The 20,450-nt window shown below is 46.3% G+C and overlaps 1 protein-coding gene and 2 pseudogenes across 9 annotated transcripts in view; 1 reads left to right on the top strand and 2 right to left on the bottom strand.

Moving 5' to 3' along the window:
* Nucleotides 1–20,450, bottom strand: part of Sufu (SUFU negative regulator of hedgehog signaling) — a 129,641-nt gene that overhangs the window by 76,622 nt on the left and 32,569 nt on the right. For all 8 annotated transcript variants that reach the window (XR_002389793.2, XM_004866447.4, XM_004866446.4 and 5 more), the window contains one exon: nucleotides 20,067–20,203. Coding sequence is in view for 7 of the 8 variants with exons in the window: in XM_004866447.4 (XP_004866504.1) it covers nucleotides 20,067–20,203 (137 nt within the window). In the remaining variant the exon portion in view is untranslated. The remainder of the gene's footprint in view (nucleotides 1–20,066; nucleotides 20,204–20,450) is intronic.
* Nucleotides 5,120–18,029, bottom strand: LOC101724291 (protein SGT1 homolog; annotated as a pseudogene). Its single transcript, XR_015440716.1, has 3 exons — nucleotides 11,925–18,029; nucleotides 11,667–11,824; nucleotides 5,120–9,165 (listed from the first exon to the last, which is right to left on the bottom strand). The product of XR_015440716.1 is annotated as a protein SGT1 homolog (transcript).
* LOC147825493 (ubiquitin-conjugating enzyme E2 N pseudogene) lies at nucleotides 13,011–13,918 on the top strand (annotated as a pseudogene).

Below are 20,450 nucleotides of genomic sequence, written 5' to 3' on the forward strand. Positions count from 1 at the left end.
AGGTTTGTGAGCAGGACATGGTGGGAAGTTTAAGGGCAGTCTGGACAACACAGTGAGACCCTGTCTCAGAAAACAAAAACAAAACAAAATAAAGGCTTCTCAAATAACCACCACACAAATAATACTAACCACTTACCACTCCATTTAAATACAAGATGATCAAAAATTGCATATTTTTTCATTAATTTTTATAAGATAACAGGAAATATAAAAACAATTTAATCAAATATACTCAATACAAGAATCAACTGGTTGAGGGCCCGGGATTTGGCTCAGTGGTTCCACCAACTGACTCGTAAGCGCAAGGTCCCGAGTTTGATCCCCAGTACCAAAAAAAAAAAGAATCAACTGGTTGAAATGACACCTGCCCCTACATACACAAACGCACTGCCCGAGTGATACTCAGGGTAAACTGCTAAGTGGTTAATAACTGTTTCCGTGTATAATGCCAGGCACTGCACTAGGAGCAGCACATGTGCCACAGACATACATACCACTACTACCTGTGTTTCACAGCTGACGATGTAACCATGCCTTGAAGATGTTCACCGTGGGTCCCCAGGCAGGCTGCCAACTTGGCTGCTGCTCTCAGCCACACAGGTCTACACCTTCTTCACTCAACCTTCTATGCCTCCCGCAGACCTGCAGGATCTGCCGCCATAACTTTCCAGCAGCTCTGCTCTGTTTGCAGTGGCCCCACTGCCCGCTTTGGGGAGCATCCCTGAAATGCAGGTGCCAGAGACAAAGAGGCCAAATCCTATTGAAAGACACCCAATCAAGACTCCACAGGGGGGCAGAGACAAGAGCCCTACTCTGAGGGTGTATTGTCCTTGTTTAATGCCTGTGTCTAATAGCCTCTTTCTACTGGGCTCAAAGCATTTCATACAGGTCTCCATCCAAGTAAGATACAGACCCATGGAAGCCAAAGGAATCTGCCCCAAATCCTGCAGCAGCTCAGCAGGAGACACATTCCCTACCTCCACCTGCCCCTAGAATCCACTAGACACTCCTCCGTCATGCCCGGCCTGGCCCGGCCTGGCCCAGCCTGGCCGGGGTGGGGGGGTGGGGGGAACGCGGGGCACAGGTCCAGCTAAGGCCATTCCACTCTCAGGGCCGCTACAACCTCAGAGGTTAAAGATGGCCACCCAGTCAGAAGCAGGTAACACTTTCAAGTCAGAAGCTGCTAGACTTTTTGTTGGATCAGAGTCTCACTGTGTAGTTCAGGCTGGCCTTGAACTTACTGTGTGTGTGTGTGTGCGCGCGCGCGTGCGCGCACACCACCATGCCTGGGCTATTAGGCTTTTTCAGTAAGTGGTCAGATATCAAACATATTGGGCTTCAAAGGGCCAAATCATTTTTGGTTTTGTTTTTTGTTCTTTTGCAGCATTCGGGACCAAACCCAGGCCCTGCACAGGTTAGGCAAGTGCTCTACCAGTGAGCCACACCCTCAGCCCTGCAATGACTGTTTTTTTCCCCATGTAGTTCTCACTATGACCACCAACAATACCATTACAGCGAAAGAAGCCACAGGAAATGCACCAGGGGTGTGGCTGTGTTCCAGGGCAATTTTATTTACAAAAACCGGTGGCCAACCTCCCCTCTCAGGGTTTAAAGTCTTCCCTAAAAATGCTCATTTAAACATGGACTAAGTCACTTAGATTACGGCAGCAGCTTACTTCTGAGGGACTGACCTGCTTTTTCCTTCAGGGGAACAGGAACCCAATCTTTCAACTGTTAATCTAAAATTGTGGAAAAGCAGAGAGAAACTAGTGTTGTTTTTCCCTGTAATTGGTCAGTATTACTAACATATGAAAGAGAAAATATTTACAGATCCATAGTGACCAGAGGCTGAAGAAAGAAAATGCCAGGAAAATCTGAAGGACTGTGAGGAAGAAAACTGATGCTTATATAAAACCAGGTAGCTCCATCGGGCTTTGGTTAGCTGATGGGGCAATGGGCAGCTTATCCAAACCAGGAAACCAGAGAACTCAGCAGCTCCCCTTGGTAACAGTGGAGCATCTCCTTGCAGGAAACTTTACTCGAGGCAAAGATGCTAAAGCCACATACACCTGGGACACCAGAAAGAAGAAAGCCAGGTAAGCTGCAGATGAGAAGGCCAAGTCTTACCTGGGCCAGGTCGGAGCCCCTCCCAGTCTACCTGCTGTCTTTACCTTACCTGTAGGGAGGCAGGAGGAAGCACTACTTATCTACCTCCTGTATGCAGCACAGGTGTGTGAGGCTGCTAAGACCCTCAGGAGGGATGAGGGTGAGAGCTGGGTACCCTTCTTAGCCTGAAAGCCTCAGGGGAGGGCAGGCCGGGACAGGGCAGAGAGGCACCCCTGACTGGTGCCTGGGCTCCAACTGCAGCACAGCCCCCCACCTTCTGGGGAAGGGTCACTCTCAAAATGCAGGTGGAAAATCTCAAATACCTCAAATCCAAGCATATCTTAAAAAAAAAAATTTTCTCTCTCTAAACTAGTCATTTCCCCTCTCTCCTTAAAAAGACTTTGGTAGCTTTCCACTGCCCTCACAATCAAATCCAGACTCTCCTGTCCTGACTTGCTTGAGGCCCCCACTTTCTATCCCTGCTGTGCCTCCAGCTGTGTGGCCTGGGCTTTCCTCTCCCTAAGCTCCCTCCAGGGCAGAGGCCACTTTCCAGCTCCTCAGTCAGCTGCCCTGGCTCTAATTCTCCTAGGGTCCCCCCCACACAGTCCCTCTGGCTGAAGAGCTGTCTTCAGTCTCGGCTCCAATTCTGTCCTTTGCCGACCCCACAGTGGAGAACAGGCCCACAACCCTGATCTTTCCCTCTTGGCAATTTTATGGAATCCAGCGTTTGTCATCTGCCTGTGTTTTCAGTGTGTCTTCACCACCTGAGGGCAGGAGTCCTCTCTGTTCCACATGGCTGCCCCAGGATCTGCAGTCCCAAGTATACAGCAAGCATTTCAATAAAACCAATACAAATAATGATAAAAAGCCCCTTACCCCAACTTCTCCCACTTCATCTACAATGGATCCTTTAGCATGTGTGAGTGCCTAGGTTTGATCACTAGTACAACCAAATAATCTATTTTTTTTTTTATTTTTATTTTTGGTACCAGGGATTGAACTCGGGTCCTTGCACCAGCGAAATCACTCAGCTAAATCCCCGGCCCACAACCAAATAATCTAAACAAACAAACCAAGTAGATCCTCAGCCTCAGAGGCCACAGCTCACTGGGCCACACTGGTTAGGCTGTCCCTGGAGGTTCTCACCTGCCACTCACCAGCTGCAAGGAATGCTGCAGGACCACATTTCCACCTCTCAACAGTACAGCCTCACATTGGTCCCCTCACAGCTACCTACTGCAGAAGTTAGAGAAGAGAATGTTAAATGCCTAGCAAGGCTTGGTACTCAACTACTGCTGCATTTACTTTTTCCTTTATAACCTAACTCAGGGCCCCATGCATGTTAAGCACACGCACTTCCACTAGGCTACCTACCTAGCACCATTTGCTTCCTTCTAGCTACAGAAAAGCAAGTTTTCACATGACCTCTACAGACAAAGACTGAGCCATCTCTGTAACTTTAACATTAGGAAGAGCAAAACTCTAGAAAAGGCCTGGATTCATTGAGATTCTTGACTGGCTGTTGACATCTGGAAAAGCCAGACTTCAGGAGACAGACTGTGTCCCTCCCCATGCTGGCAGCCCCTGTGCTAACCCTAAACTGTAGGACATAAAGTGCCAGCTGTGCTGATCTTTCTGAACTCCAAGTGGGCGCTGTTTAGTGTGCCTTAACCATTTTCTCTCTCTTGCTAAGTAACCTAAGAAAGGAGACCAATTCTCAGGGGCTTGGTAGAGTACTTTGATGCTATGTATATAACAACCGTTTTATTCTTTGTTGACAATCACAACATTTCCTAGGTGGTCTACACAGTATTGCTATAATAATATATTTATTCATCTAAATCACTCTTACTTAAAAAAAAAAAAACCCAAACTTTAGCAATGGCTGTTAGCATGTATTATATTCACTTCCCTAAACCTAGTGATATTACTTTTAGGAATTATCCCACAGAAATACTGAGGCAAGAATACAAAGACATACGTGTAATCCAAGGGTCACTCACTGCAAGGTTGTGGTAGGAAAAAATTGGAAGTCACCCAAATAGTCCACAATAGGAGACTGGCTCGACAAAGTGCAGCACAGAGTATTTAGATCGTTAAAAAGTATAAAGTTAAAAAGAACATATTAACATGGAAAGATGTCCAAGAAATATTAAGTTAAAAAAGAAACGAGGGGCAGGGGATCTAGCTCAGTGGCACCGCACCTGCCTCACAAGCGCAAGGTCCTGAGTTTGAGGTCCCCAGTACTGGGAAAGAAAAAAAAAAGCAAGTTGATGGGCCTGGGGATGTACCTAATGGTAGAGTACAAAGGCCTGGGTTCGATCCCCAGCACCAGACACACGCCCTTGAGCGTGCACATGCGCACGTGCGAGCACACACACACGCACACACGCACACACACAGCTGAAAACCACAGTCCACTTTACAGAATGATGATTACTATCTATCTAGACGTATGCATTAAAAAGAAAATCTGGGCCGGGGATTTAGCTCAGTGGTTTCACCGCCTGCCTCGCAAGCGCAAGGTCCAGAGTTCCATCCACAGTACCAAAAAAAAAAAGGAAAATCTGGAACCAAGAACATTGAAGTTTTCTCATCAGGACAATTATAAAGATTTTCCTGTCATATACTTCTGCTTCTATCATGAGCAAGCTTTCTTTTATAAACAGAAAGAAGAAAGGCTATGCACACCTGTGACAGTGTCTGTCCATGCCACAGCTTACTCAGCTGAACCCTGGCAGCCCGGAGAGGTCCCAGCACACATGGTGCCTGGCCCCACTCATAGGTGGAGCCAGCCCAGAACGTGCCCCAAGGCTGCCTCTACACAGCAGCTAGGAAGCACCTGAGTCTCTGAATCAGCATGTGCTCAGGAGCCACGCTTCTCCGAGGACACAAGTGGAACTGCCTGGAACTGTGCTCGGGGCCACCAACAGCAGACTGACAGAGCAGAATTCTAATCCGAAGCTCAGAAACCAAGCCCCACTGAGTTGGGGAATGGTTTCTTTCTAATGAAATCCAAAGGTAGGGCAGGGGAGCAGTCACTGGCGATCTGAGAGAAAGAATTGATTATAAAATTAAAAGGAAGGGCCGGGGATTTAGCTCAGTGGTTTCACCGCCTGCTTCGAAAGAGCAAGGACCCAAGTTCAATCCCCAGTACCAAAAAAAATAAATAAATAATAATAATAATAAATAAATAAAATTAAAAGGGAACAAGGAAGTCAGTGAAACTGGCAGCAAAGCAGGAAGGACAGACAGTGGAGTGTCTGCTGATCACTGACATGATTACCAAAAACCTCTCACATGACTCGCACCAGAGCCTGGATCCGGCTCTAAGTCTGCCAAGCAGGTAAGACAGCAGCCGCCTTGTTGGCAGGCCCAGAACTTTCCTTCCTGCATGGTACTTTGGAGCAGGCCCAGTGTCCTGGGAATGACAGATATGGTTCTGACCCCCTGATGACCATTCTCCTCTGCCTTAGTCCACTGTACTGCTGTAACAAAGTGTTTACTTGGCGCATCATGATTCTGGTAGCTGAAGGGGCCAAAGAACATGGTGCCAGCATCCTGGTGAAAGGCCCCAGCTGTCACAAATGGTGATGCAGAAAGGAACTAGCAACATGGTGGCACATGACTGAAATCCCAGCACTAAGGGAGGCTGAGGCAGGAGGCTTACAATCTTGAGCCCAGCCTGAGCAACTAGCAAGATCCTGTCTCAAAATTTAAAAAATAAAAAAAATAAAATAAAATAAATAAAGGGCTGGGATGCAGCTCAGTGTGAAGGCCCTGGGCTCAATCCCTGGTGCTACAAAGCACGTGGGGGGGGGGGGGCAATGAGCAAAAGGGGCTAAGGCATGGAGGGGCTGCTCCTCGGAAGAGCTAATCTAGTGCCTCTAGAGCTAGGACTCTGGCCTTCAGCACTAAGGTTTCCACAGCCTCCACACTGAACCCTGGAAACCAACCTCCAACATGAGCCCTCTGGGGGACAGACCACACGGGCAGGGTGGCGTTCTCCTCCTAACAGAATCCCCACTGTGCTTTCGCCTTTTCTGGGGAGTGCTCTTCCAGGAGCCGGGTCTCACCCCAGACATCATGGTTGTCTCTCTTTCCTTGACCTCACTCCAGCCAAGAGGAGCAACAGAACACAGGAAATCTGTGAAGTTTTGAAAGATGTTTCTCAGTACTACATATTGGACCCAGAGCTGGGTTTTTTTGTTTTTTTGAGACAAGGTCTCACTATGTAGTTCAGGATGGCCTTGAATTCACTATGTGGTCCATGCTTGGCTTGAACTCACAGTGATCCTCCAGCCTCAGCCTCCCAGAGTACTAGGATTAGAGTCGTGCTCCACCATGCCAGCTTTAATTGATCTTAATTTGGCTGACACAAGACAGAAATGTTTCCCTTTCTGCTTGTAGACTGTCAAGTGAGAGTCTAGGATACAGCCATTTTTGGAATATGAGAGAGCCAATTTAAATAGACAAGCCAAAGTGCTGAAGAAGGCAGTACAGAAAGGTAAAAGAGCCAGGCATGGTGGCACATGCCTGTAATCCCAGCACTCAGAAGGCTAAGGCAGGAGGATCACTGTGAGTTCGAGGCCAGCCTGGGCTGCACAGAGAGACCGTATCTAAAAAAATTTTTAAAAAGAAAGTAAGTTTGGCTGGGGATTTAGCTCAGTGGTTCCGCTGCCTGCCTTGCAAGCACAAGGACCCAAGTTCAATCCCCAGTACCATAAAGAAAAAAAAAAAAGAAAGTCAGTTCAAAAGAACTAGGTCTTTCATGTATTTTTGAACAGAGGCCAACCAGCCAGGAAGGGCCCCTTTTAGGTGACAAATACCCTTATTGTTAGGCCATTCCAGTCAGGTGTCCTGTCACCATCCCAGTAGACACAAGAAGACAGCACGGAGGCGACCACCCACCCACATCTCTCACAGTCTGACTTCAGTGTGACTCCACCACCTCTCCCGAGAAGAAAGCTGTCCCCATCTCTGCTACCCAGAGCCCCAGATCCTCCTTACCCTCTGCTCGGGGACTTCCCTCCTACTCCATGCGACTGGAAGTGAGGAGGGAGGACTTTAAACATAAATCTTAGTGCCCTATCTGGATCACTGCCACCAACAAACATGGTCAAACAACCCAGGCAGAGCTAATCTGCGTTCTTCCCCAGGACTGAATCAGGAATGCTGGGAGGATGCGCTCTTCTGCCTGCTGGGCCACACCCTGAGTGGACCTAAACTAAGAAGGGGATGCTCAGGGTAGGGCCGGGGATTTAGCTCAGTGGTTTCGCTGCCTGCTGCAAGCGCAAGGACCCAAGTTCAATCCCCGGTACCAAAAAAAAAAAAAGAAGAAGAAGAAGGGGATGCTCAGGGGAGAGCCAACCTGCAGTACAGAAACAATACAGTCCCTTGATCCTCGATACCAAAAAAACAAAAAAAAACAAAAAAAAAAATTACAGTCACAGCTCTGCAAACATACTTTCAACACACAGATCAAGCCACACCTGAAACCCAAATGACCTAGCTACGTGAGCCAACAGTCTGTGACTGTTTAAGGCAGTTTGAGTTAGGTTTCTGCCATCTCCTCATAACTGGAAGAATCCCAACTAAAACAAACCCTGACCCCCTCCCCCACCTCATGGAGAAGCCTGCACCACCTCTGCATACTCTTCTTTCCTGGGCCTCTCATTTCTAATTTCTTTCTTCTCCAGCTAAGCTTCCTTCCTACGGGCAAACCTATCCAAGGAGAGCTGCCTCCAGCAGGTTGGAGCTGCATTACAGGACCTGTCTGAGTCCTGTGAAGGAGCCAGCTTCAGAGGCTGCCTGGCAGGGACCCAGGGCTGGGCGTGGGCAGCACCACCCCAATTCCACATCCACCAGGGACTCATCATTCCTCTGTCCTTTGCCTGCCACTGCTCTGATGCTATTTCCAAACTTGGATGGCAAAGTTCTGGATGCTATTTTGATCTGGAAGAGCAAGTCTCAACATTCCACTGACTTGATTATACCACTCAGCGTGTCTTCACATGCAGACAGAGGGTAGTGAGTGTTAATCATAGAATCACTGGGTTTAGGGTGACAGCACAGGTGAGGCACAGCCATCAGACATAATTCTGATGCCACTTACACAAGCACACACATCTGTGCACACACCAAACAACACGTGTCCCATATGGGTAATGCCTACAAGTCACAGGCTCTTTTCCAAATCAGTTCAGCATGCTGTGCTCTGATATGACTGACAGGCCTAAACCCAATCTTTACTGTAAGGAACAATTATTCACACTATAAAAAGATTCTTCACCTTGTTAAAAAATTTCCTCCTAAGTCTCACTAAACTGCAGACTCTATAGTATTTAGAATAGGGTTTGATTTACCTGACTTCAGAGCCAACTATATAAATCAACTACAGAAAATCAAGGAGCCACATGTGCACTGAATTTGCTTTTGGGTATAGAATGTGATACACAAAACAAGTAGTTTTATTTGCATCACTACTGATTTTCTGCGTCAGAACAAAATAAAGGTAACAAGTATCATGTCAACTGAGGCAGGCATCTGATTCAGTAACAAGCAAGGGATTTCCTCGTAGGGTTTACTGTTAAATAGGGTCTTTATGATCACTGCCAAAAACAAAAAGACAAAAAACCATCTTGACTCATATAAGATTATGTATTTTGTTTTTTACAGTGATAGCAAATTAATTTATTTAGTATTTTTTCCATTCCATATCACCAGGAGGATTGATTTCAACTTTCCTTTTACTTACATCAGACGAGTTGCTACTCAAAACTGTACCACCAGACTCCATAAATGATTTGTTCATGGCAGGTCTGACTTCATCAGAGCCATCTAAATAGATCTGCTGAAATAACTGGTTTAAAGCTGCATCTCCCTCCAACTTCTCATTCTTTTCTTCTTCTTTGATCTCACCAATTTATCCCAATTTCTTGGATAATGAGATGATGACGGATATAGGTTCTTTACATCTTCTATGAACTGTTTTCACATAGGCACATCTCCTTGTTCCTCTAGCTTTTTCCTCTCACAGCCTCTGGCTTTTTCTTTTTTCTTTTCTTTTTTTTTTTTTTTGGTACCGGGGATCAAACTTGGGTCGGCAAAACCACTGAGCTAAATCCCTGGCCCTGGCTTTTTCATTTTAATTTCAATCTTTGTTAAAAGTACTTTATTTACTTATTTTTTTTTTTCAAGGAGAAGGGGTTTATTTGGCTTATAGTTCATGGAGTTTTCAGTCCATAATCAGCCAACTCCAAGGCAGGGATGCAAAACAGGGATGGAAGAGCAGAAACAACATGGTACATACAAGGCAGCAAAGGTAACAAGAGGGAATTATCGGTGTCTCTCTGCCCCTTTGATCTTATTCAGACTACTTAGGGTGGGTAGCACTCATACCCTTAATCCCAGTGCCCATGAGCCTAGCATTGTATCATGAATCAATTCCAGCTTCACATAATCTCAATCAATCCTATGCCCACACGAGGCCTTGGGGGGACATCTAGACACAAACCATAACATTCTGCCCCTGGCCCCCCAAAGACTCATGTACATTCCTATACACAAAAGGCATTTATTTAGTCCATCTCTAAAAGTTGCCAAAGTCCTATCAGTTTCAGTATTGCTGAAAAGTCCAAGTCCCAAGTCTCCTCTGAGATTTAAGGCAAACTCTAAGCTGCAAGGCCCCATGCAAATGAAAAGAAAGTCAAACTCTTCCAACATTCAATGGCACAAGATAGACATTTCCATTCCAAAAGTTACAAACAGGAGGATACAACGGAAAGGGACCAAAGTAAGCCCAAAATCCAGTAGGGCAAACATTAAATCCCACAGTTCCATTTCCAGCATCCCCAGCAATCTGTGGCAAGCTGTGAACTCCAAAGGGCTTGGGTGGCTCCATTCCTGTGGCATTTCTGGTGGTTGTAGCTCCCATGGATTCTCTCTTGGGCTGGCTCTGCTTCCTCCTTGCAGTTTTCCTCAGGTGATCCATGCTCCTGGCTTCTCCAACCTTCTGGGGTCTCCAGTGCACCTCTGGCTTCACACTCACAGCTTCACACTTTGCCCTATCAGGGTCACACTGCCTGGCCTCCTGGGACTTCTTCTGAAATCTGGGTGGAAGCCTTCCTGACCCCACAACTCCTGCAATCTTCATGCACCTAAAACCAGCACCACTTGGATGATGCCAAGGTCTGCTGCCAAGTACCTAGTCTTCCCTCTCTCTTGGCTGTAGGGGTCAAGTGCCTGGATTGCTGAGCACTCTGAACCCAATTCCAAGGAACAAATTCTCTAGGTTGCCACCATTTTGGAAGAGCTTCCCTAGGCTGCTGCCATTCTGGAACATGGTATGGCTGTCACCATTTTGGAATCTGGTTTTCTGGGGCTTATTTTTCAAAGCAAATTCCTTCACATTTATAAATCTGAGGCTCCAAAGTGTGGAGTTCTACTGCTTCCTGTGATGCTCTGAAACCACATTTTCTGTTTTCCTGTTCCTTCTCAGTAATCAAGATCTGCTCTGCTCTATCTTTGCAGTCCACAGCTTTACTAGAGCTTCCTTTATGGCCCAACTCAAAATGTTTAAAATCATTCTGCTCGTCTTTTTGCTCTTGATGCTCCACATAGATCTGGCTAAAAGCCCCCAACAGTAGCCATGCCACTGCCTCAATATTCGACTTCCTTGAAATTTCTTCTGCAAGATTAATTAGTTCGGGCTGGCGATTTAGCTCAGTGGTTCCGGCGCCTGCCTCACAAGCGCAAGGTCCCGAGTTCGATCCCCAGTACCAAAAAAAAACCCAAAAAGAATTAGTTCACCACCTTTAATCTCAGTCTCAGGCAAAGTCTCTGGACATGAACAAAATGCAGACAAACTTCCTGCCAAGCTATAACACACATCATCTGGAGTCCAACAGCCAATATAGTCCTTTTTTCTAGCAGAAACCTTCCCAGCCTGGTCTTTATAAGCTTTCTAGTCTTCTGTTCTCTGACCAGAATCTCCCCAACAGAACAGGCTAAGGCACTGTAGCCCTACTTCTTTAGCTGGTAGCTCCGAATCCTCTAGGAGTCTCTGAACATGAGCAAAATTCAGACAAACTTTCTGTCAAGTCAGAACAAAAATCTTCTGAAGTCCAGCAGCCAATGCAGTCCTTCCCAGGAGAAACCTCCTGAGCCTGGTCTCTACCAGCCTTCTGGTCTTCTGAGCTCTGACCAGAATCTCCCATACTAAACAGTCTAAGGCATTCCAGTGCTGATTCTGTAGCCAACATCTCCGAATCTTTCCTAACTCTTCCCTTTTCCACAAGCCAGTTCCAAAGGCTTTTGAGCCACATGACCAGGTAATGTCACAGCAATGACCCCACTTCCCTGGTACTAAATTTCTGTTAGTTACTTTTCTTTCATTGCTGAGACAAAATACCAGACATCCAAAATTAAAGGGGAAGGGGTTTATTTGGCTTACAGTTCATAGAGGTTTCAGTCCATGATCAGCCAACTCCAAGGCAGGGATGAAAAACAGTCATGGCAGAGCAGAAACAACATGGTACACACAAGGCAGCAAAGGTAACAAGAGGGCTGTTGAAAGTACTTTAAATGTGCTCTGTTCTGGTATTATAGGATGAAGCAGTCTGAGTTTCAAATTGTAATCTTCTCCAGAAGGAAGTTTCACCTAAGCAGACAATTCTTTTTCTGAAAATTCCACATTTACATCATTCTTCTGAACATTCTTTTTTTTGTTTTTTTTGGTACCGGGGATCGAACTCAGGACCTTACCCTTGTGAGGCAGGCGGCGGAACCGCTGAGCTAAATCCCCGGCTCTTCTGAACATTCTTGATCATAAGTGTTATGATTACTTGAAATTCTGTTTGGTATCAGTCATACTTGATTTCTGATTGAGTCCTCACCTCAGATTCTGATCCATTCTGTGCTTCTTGGCATCTTTTAATCCAGACAATAAAATGAGCATCTGCACTATCTAATTTCTGTCCTTCTGTAAAAGTTTCTAGAGCAGCAGCATAGTTTTTTTTCATGATACTCACATATCCCTTTTCTCAGCATAGCAGTGGAATTATTGGGGTTGAGTTTGAGAGAAGTTTTTGCATCAGCAACACCACCACAGTAATTCCCAAGGAGAATGTGACAGTAAGCTCTTTGACAATAATACTGTGCATCATCTGGTTTCTGTTCCAAAGCCTTAGTCAGCTCCTCTAATGCCACCTGGGGTCCTCGTCGATCAGACTATCTGAGAAGCTCTGGAAAAACCGCTGGGTTGTTGCAGGTCCTGCTGTAGCTGCCACCATCCCAAAGTTACTGCTGCAGCTGCCTGAGACACTGCCACCGCCCCATAGAAGGTTTTTAAAGACTACGTAGTAAGTTCAAGCAACACTTATACTGTGTGTTGGGCACTGTTCCAAGTGGGCCATTTCACCCCATCAGTAACTTCATGAGCAGTTACTGTTACAGTCCTTGCTTCACAGATGAGCGAGTGGACGTAGTACCCACACAGTCAGTAGGCAGGGACTGGCAGAGCTCAGCATGAAGGCAGGCAGTCTGCGTCCAGGGGCTTCACCTTAAACCACCTTCAAAGGCGCCCCTTGGTCTGGCAGGGATGTGCAGGGCAAAGAATAAGGAAGGGGAGTGGAGCTGGGCCTCTGTTCGGGCTATTAGCAGCCTGCACGTGATGCTGGGGCTGCAGTGGAATGGGTTGGGGTAGAAGGGCAGTGACCAAAGGGGACACAAGGGCTTTCTGGACAGCCACCAGTCTGTTTCTGGGTTTGAGGGCTGGTAACAAGGGAGGGTTCAGTTTGTGGAATGCATCCAACAGCACAGGTGCCCTTTCTACGTACTTATCTCCATGGGTAGAAAGTTAAAAGGTGAGAGGGTGAACTGAGAGGGTCTGGGCAATATGAGAAATGGCCTTTGCCATCCTCCTTCTAAATGCCCCAGAACGCCATCACATTGAGCGTTGGCAGCATGTCTACCTTGGAGCAAGGCATCATGGCCACGGAGGCCTGGAAGCAGCAGCCATCAACCATGGGCCACCAGTGACTCAGCACCTGGCGAGTGCCACTACGAACTACACTGCCCGGTCTCCAGGCCTCCCTCTGTACCACTAGATGTGGGTAACAGAACGTGCTACTCAAGCTCTCTATGTTCTCTTCCTTCTGCAACTGTAAAGCCAGCGTTAACATTAAAAATGCACATACAAGTGTGTGAGGCTAGCAGAGCTGGAGATGCAACCAGACACCAAACTCGGAATCTGACAAGAGGGCCTGGCTGCCCTGCAGGATCATCAAGGAAACTCAGCATTTGCTGGCAGAACCAGTTCCTGGCATTAAAGCAGAAGCAGATGAGAGCAACACCAGCTAATTTCATGTGGTCATTGCTGGCCCCCAGGATTCCCCCTTTGAGGGAGGGACTTTTAAATTTGAACTATTTCTTCCAGAAGAATACCCAATGGCAGCACCTAAGGTACATTTCATGACCAAAGTTTATCATCCTAATGTAGACAAGTTGGGAAGAATATGTTTAGATTTTTCTTTTTTGGTACTGAGGATCGAACTTGAGTCCTTGCGCTTCCAAGGCAGGCAGCAGAACCACCGAGCTAAATCCCCGGCCCATGTTTAGATATTTTGAAAGATAAATCGTCCCCAGCACTGTAGATCCTCACAGTTCTGCTCTCGATCCAGGCTTTGTTAAGTGCTCCTGATCCAGATGACCCATTAGCAAAGGATGTAGTGGAGCAGTGGAGACCAAAGAACCCCAAGCCATAGAAACAGCTAGAGCATGGACTAGGCTATGAGCCAGGAATAATATTTAAGTCAATCCAATCATCAAGTCTGTGTCACTTCTCCTGTTCTGCCAAGACTTCTTCCTTTCTTGTTTGCATTTAAAGGACACCTTCTTAGAAACATTACAGAATCAAAGCCCAGACATCTTCAGTCCTTTGGTGATTAAATGCACCTTAGAATATCTATGTCTTGTCCAGATTCACTGCTGTAAAGCGTGACCAGAGGCTAAAAGTATCATCTGGATTGCTGTGAAATGTTTAAAAGCAGTGGCCCTCTGCTTTTATGCATTTCTCCCATCAGGGTTTAAGTATAAAGCACTGTGAATGAAGGTAGTTGTCAGGGTTAGCTGAAGGCGTATGGGTGTTCTTTATTTTATTTTTTGAGGGGAAAAGTAGTTTCAAAATTTTAGGAACTAGCCAGGGATTTAGCCCAGTGGTTCCGCCGCCTGCCGCACAAGCGCAAGGACCCAAGTTTGATCCCCGGTACCAAAAAGAAAAACAAATAAAATATATTTAAAACACAAGTGCAAGGTCCCGAGTTCAATCCTCAGTACCAAAAAAAAAAAAAAAAAAATTTATGGGCTCCTTTTCCCCTCTTTTATGGTGATCTAACAGCATTAGTCTGTGGGACTGCATAACCTTTGTTCCTTTTCTCCAGCCCCATTGTGATTAAATGTGAGTTAATGGATAAAGACGCTTGTTAGTTTTGGGACACTAGATAAAATCTGTAACAGACCTAAAGTCCCAAAGTAAACTACTCAACTCCTTGTTTGCCCGGAACTGATGTCCTGGACACCACAATCTACAGAACATGCTGCAAATGTCTGCTGACCATCAATACATGACAGTCGACCACTAACCTTTGTCCCCTTTTCTTTAATTCTATATGTTAACTTCCCCCTCAACCCCCTATAAGAACAGCCTCGGACTCTGAGCCAGTTGCCTCTCTAAGCTATTTTGGTTTGGGAGTGCCGTCTGGCCAGACTAATAAAGGTCTGTTTTATTTTCCAACTTGTCCGGTGTGTTCCTTCCCGGGTGTTCTTCGCTGCAGTCAGCTCCTCGGAGCGTTTGGTAAGGCCCTCAATCTTACAAGTCAAAAAGCAGCTAACCAATTCTCTGGAATACACTCTCTAGCCAAATCTAACTTTATTTAGACATTACAGATGACAAGCTGATTGTTTGAACTAAAATGGGAACATTAACAAACATCACAGGCCTCACTAATAACACTGTAACTTTGCTGTCAAGCGTAGATTCCTCCCTTCAAAAAAAGCTTGTGCCCATTTTGTATGGCTTGTCTGGAAACTTCTGTAAATTTTTTTTTGGTACCAGGGATCGAACTCAGGACCTTGCACTTGCCAGGCAGGCACGGTGCCACTGAGCTAAATCCCCAGACCTGTAAATCTTATTTTTAGTGAAATACTTTTTTTGTTTTTGTTTTTTTGGTAGCAGAGATCGAACTCGGGTCCTTGTGCTTGCGAGGCAGGCGGCGGAACCACTGAGCTAAATCCCTGGCCCAATAAAATATTTTGTTGTTCAAAAAAAAAAAGCTCAGGGCCGGGGATTTAGCTCAGTGGTTCTGCTGCATGCCTTGCAAGCGCAAGGTCCCGAGTTTGATCCCTGGTACCAAAAAAAAAAAAAAAAAAAAAAAAGCTCATACAGGGGCCAGGGATTTAGCTCAGTGGCGCCATGCCTGCCTGGCAAGAGCAAGGTCCTGAGTTCGATCCCCAGTACCAGCGGGGCAAAATGCACATACAATGGTGACTAGCATACAATACAGTACACTTAGCTCTGATCTTAATCCCTTAGCCATGGTACCCTACCTTGTTTTGCTTTGCTTTTTTGTTGTAGTTGAGGCTAGCCCTGAACTTGCAGCAATCCTCCTGCCTCAGCCTCCTGAGTGCTGAGATTAGAGTCATGTGCCACCATCCCTGGCGGTCTCCTACCTGAAGATCACTTATCATTTACTTTTCTTTATCATGTTCCTATTTTTTAAATAACTTACTAGTATTCCTTGCCATGTTCCAAAAAGAACTTAAAGATCTGATTATTTATTATTTGAATACCACACTCTTGTCACACCAAGCATCGGTCATCTTGCCCTCTTCTGAAGTATCTAACATGATCTGCAGCCACAAGCCAGTGGTCACATTAGTGACACTGGAAGAGAGGGTACTGGTGTGGAAGAAAGCGCCAAGCACACATTCGTCAACACACATTCAAGAAAAACCCTGAAGTTTTACTATGAAAATTTCCGATCCTATAGAAAAGTTAGGACAGTACAACGAATAATGAAATATCCTCCATCTAGACTCACCAGCTATTAACATTTTCCATTTCATTTTCTCTCCTCTCCACATAAGTTTTATTTTATTGACTGACTTTTTGTTTTGTTTTTTGAGACAGGTCTTGTTATGTAGCCCAGGCTGGCCTTGGATTCATGGTGATTCTCCTGCCTCAGCCTCTCAAATGCTGGGACTGAAGGTGTGTGCCACCATGCCAAGCTTTTTATTTTTTGCTGAATCATTTGACAACTAAGTTGCAGACTTGATGTCATCTTATCCATAAATACATCAGTAGCCCTTATCTACTAAGAATAAGGATATTTTCTGGTCAAGCCATACTACCCAAAGACTTCACAGTAGTATAGTATCATTACCCAATAAACAGTCTACATTTTTATTTTTCCAACTGCTCTACAAGTGAGCTTTTTTTTCAATCCAATCTAGGATCACACAGCATGTTAAACTGTCATGGTTCCTTTAATCTAGGGCAGTGGTGGCAAACCTATAGCACATATGTTACTATGGTTTTCTTTTTTTTTTTTTTGGTAACAGGGATCAAACTCAGGTCCTTGAGCTTGCTAGGCAGGCGGCGAAACCACTGAGCTAAATCCCCAGCCCACTATGGTTTTCTTTTAAGACAAAAGATATTGATGTGTGAGTTCTTTTTTCTAAACTAAATCTCAGTATTCAGGTTTAATTGCAGTGTTGCCACTTTGCAATAAATAAATGGGCTTTGGGTTGCAGTTTGGGCATTCAGTCTCTAAAAGATTCACTGTCACTGATCTAGGGCAATGCCCTGGCCTTGTCTTTCACAGCACTGACATTTTTTTTTTGGTACCGGGGATCGAACTTGGGTCCTTCCACTTGCAAGGCAAGCGGCAGAACCACTAAGCTAAATCCCCGGCCCACTAGCCCTGACATTTTTGAAGAATTCAAGCAGCTGTCATAAAACATCCCACAATCTAGACTTGTCTGACTCTTCAACAATAGGTTTAGATTTAACATTTTCGGAGAAGTCCAACTTAGTTGTTGTTTCCTTTCATATGTCACACTGCAACACATAATGAGATATGTAAAATTAATTTGTTCATTATTAGTGTTGCTACATTTGATCATCTGGTTAGGGTGATGTCCACTCAAACTTTTCCAGTGAGTGCTGGGGGTGCAGCTTGGTGGTAGCATGTACAAGGCCCAGGGCCCAATCCTCAGCACCACAAAAACAGCAAAGTCTCATGTGGTAATGCACGCTTGTAATTCCCACACTCAGGAGGCAGGAGGATCATGATTTCAAAGTCAGCCTGAGCTACACACCAAGTTTGGGGCTAGCCTGAAGTACATAGTAACTCTGTCGCAAAAAACAACAAAGTGGGCTGAGGATTTAGCTCAGAGGTTCCGCCGTCTGCCTCGCAAGCACAAGGACCTGAGTTCGATCCCTGGTACAAAAAAAAAAAAAAGAAGCCAGGGATTTAGCTCAGTGGCACCAAGCCTGCCTTGCAAGCACAAGGTCCTGAGTAGTCTGTACAATGATTCTTTTTCAGTCCTTGTGAATATCTTGTTCCCCAAAAACCTTCTTTACCCAAGTTTTAGCAACCATTGATATTCTTTGCCAGAATCAACATTCACCATTAATAACTACAAAATGATCACCAGTGATGTTTACTGTGTGGGTGAAGTAAACCCTTGCGAATCAAATCCACTTTCTCACTTCCTTGGATTTTACTTACAGAACTGTCTCACAACGGATTGCAGAAGTTCCTCACCTGACACCTAGTTCACCTTTCTCTTCTCTGTCTACATGAGCAGGCACCCATATGAATGCATTGGCTTCAGCAACAGGCAGGGCACTCAGCTGTTCACACACGGGATGTTCCCTGGTCTTCGGAGCCTGTTTCCCATAGCAATCAAATTCGTGTCATGAGAAGTCCACTTTCCCTGCAGAGTCCACTGTAGGCGTAACAAAGCAAGCAGGGAGCAGTGGGGCACAAAGGCTCAGGTGGTAGATTTAGAAGACCTGCACCCTGCAGTGGGACGGTGCCAACCTGCACACACGAGCCAGCCGCCCCAGGCAGCCTGTCCCCACCTGTGTCACTTCTCCGCTGACGTCCCCCAGGGCCCCACCCTGCACAGACCAGCACCAGTCTCCCCCAGAAGCCGGTGAGGAAAGGGATACCCGCCGGCCTCCAGGGTCTGACTCAGAGCTCGGCAGGGGCTGTGGGGATCGGCATGAAGAAGACCCTCTGCAGCCCCCAAGAGAGGACCACAGTGTCTCCTGAGACGCAAGCTGGTGCACAGCAGCTATAGTCCCGTCTCCTTATACAGCAGCCACCCTGCGAAGAACCAACTCCCAGAGGTCTCACTTGGGTGAGGATGCAAGGGTTCAACAGACAGGTCTACTGTATCCCCAAAATATAACCTATTGAGGCTTTTAAAAAGCCATTGTATCCCCGGGTGTGGTGGTACATGCCTGTAATCCCAGCACTTGGGAGGCTGAGGCAGAAAGATTGCCAAGAGTTCAAGGCCAGCCTGGGCTACAAAGTGAGTTCAAGATCAAGATCAGCCTGAACTACATAGTAAAACCCTGTCTCAAAAAAAAAAAAAAAATGGGCCAGGGATTTAGCTCAGTGGTTCCACCACCTGCCTCCAAAGCTCAAGGTCCCAAGTTCAATCACCGGTACCAAAAAAAAAGAAAAAAAGCCACTGCACCTACAGAATCTACCAAATCTGTGGTTTTCCAAATTCAGACTCTACCAGAAGCATCAAGATTCTGAGTCCAAGGTCTCCATGGGGTCCAAAATATGTGTTTACAACAAGGTCCATAGAGTCTTCAGGTGCAAGAGGCCTGCGGAACACACCCTGAAGGCCACTGGCTTAAGATATGGCTCTGCATGTAGCTATGACACTCGGGGAACAAAAAAGCTAGGAGAAAGAATTTCAGCCTTCATTTGAAGGTCACTTAAAAAGTGCTTCTGAGCAACTCATTAGCCACACAAACATTCAGGTAATATGAAGTGTCAAGGAAATGTACCAAATTCACTCAGCCTTTCATCCCACTGCGGATACAGGCAGTCTGAGCCCAGAGAGTGAGGTCGAGGTCTCCTACACAAAGCCCCCATTTTAGGGTCCCCATTGCAGTCCTCATGGGCAGCCAGGAGCAAAGGACAATCCTCTGGAGGGCATGTGAATCAACTGAATCAAACAACACTTTTTTTTTTTTTGAGACTAGGTCTCACTATGTAGCCCAGGCTGGCCTTAAACTTATAACAATCCTTCTGCCTCAGCCTCCCAACTGCTGGGATTACAGGTGTGTGTGTCATCACACCTGGCCAAACAACACTTCTGACTATTCAGGCCCTGCCTGATTCTAACTTCCCTTTACCCTGCAGGGCAGCAAGTTCTGGCATTTCCTTCTCTTCTACCCCACCCTCTGCTGTTACCCAAGACCGAGCCAAGATTAGCCTATGTGCCTGTAGCCTCGGAAATAGGGGCAGGTCAGACATGGTGATGCACATACCTGTGATCCCAGCACTCAGGAGGCTGAGGCTGGAGGATTGCCCTGAGTGTGAGGCCAGCCTGGGGTAAGTGATGAGTGCAAGGCCAGCCTGAACTACAAAGTAAGACCCTGTATAAAAGAAAGAAGGGGAGGGGAGGGAAGAGAAGAGAAACAGGGACAGCCAGACCACTGGGAGCAGGGGGGCATAGTGACATATCCCTCTGCTGTGCCCCAGGAAGCTTTCCACCTAGAGAATACCAGGCAAAACAAGCCAGCCTCACTGAACAGCAGGGGTACAGTACTCCCAGGAAAAAGACACTGCAGACATCAAAGTGTACCTGCAAGTTCCCAACCAGGCTCCTGGCAACAGGACTGGCACATCAGCCAGCCCCTGGGCTCTTACCTGACTGGAACACATATCGGGCCAGGCCCTGCATTAGCTCTGCTGGCCATGTTGGTGGAGCGGACTCCCCAGTTTCTCTTTTCAGACGAAAAGTCAACTCAAAGCCAAAACCACTAGGCCCATCTGTTCCTGTAAACCTGAAAGGAATAAAAAGCAAAAAGTTCAACTACCATAGGAAAAGCTATCTGGTAGTCTCATGAAAGCGCTTGTTTTGTGTGGTGGCCTCAGCATGCAAACTCTCTACTCAGTTTCCCAGAGTGTGAGCCCTGAGAGGGGAAGGGGCTGGGAAAGCCTGGCCGGGAAGCAGAACTCCTGCCTCACTCGCCTACCCGCAGCAGTGCATGTCCAGTCCTAGGCTAGCCAACCAAACACCCCACTGGCACT

This window comes from Heterocephalus glaber, unplaced genomic scaffold (assembly GCF_053883595.1).
Source record: "Heterocephalus glaber isolate CG9 unplaced genomic scaffold, H.glaber_assembly_v1.0 deba00001498, whole genome shotgun sequence".
In the NCBI taxonomy this organism is placed as follows: Eukaryota; Metazoa; Chordata; class Mammalia; order Rodentia; family Bathyergidae; genus Heterocephalus; species Heterocephalus glaber.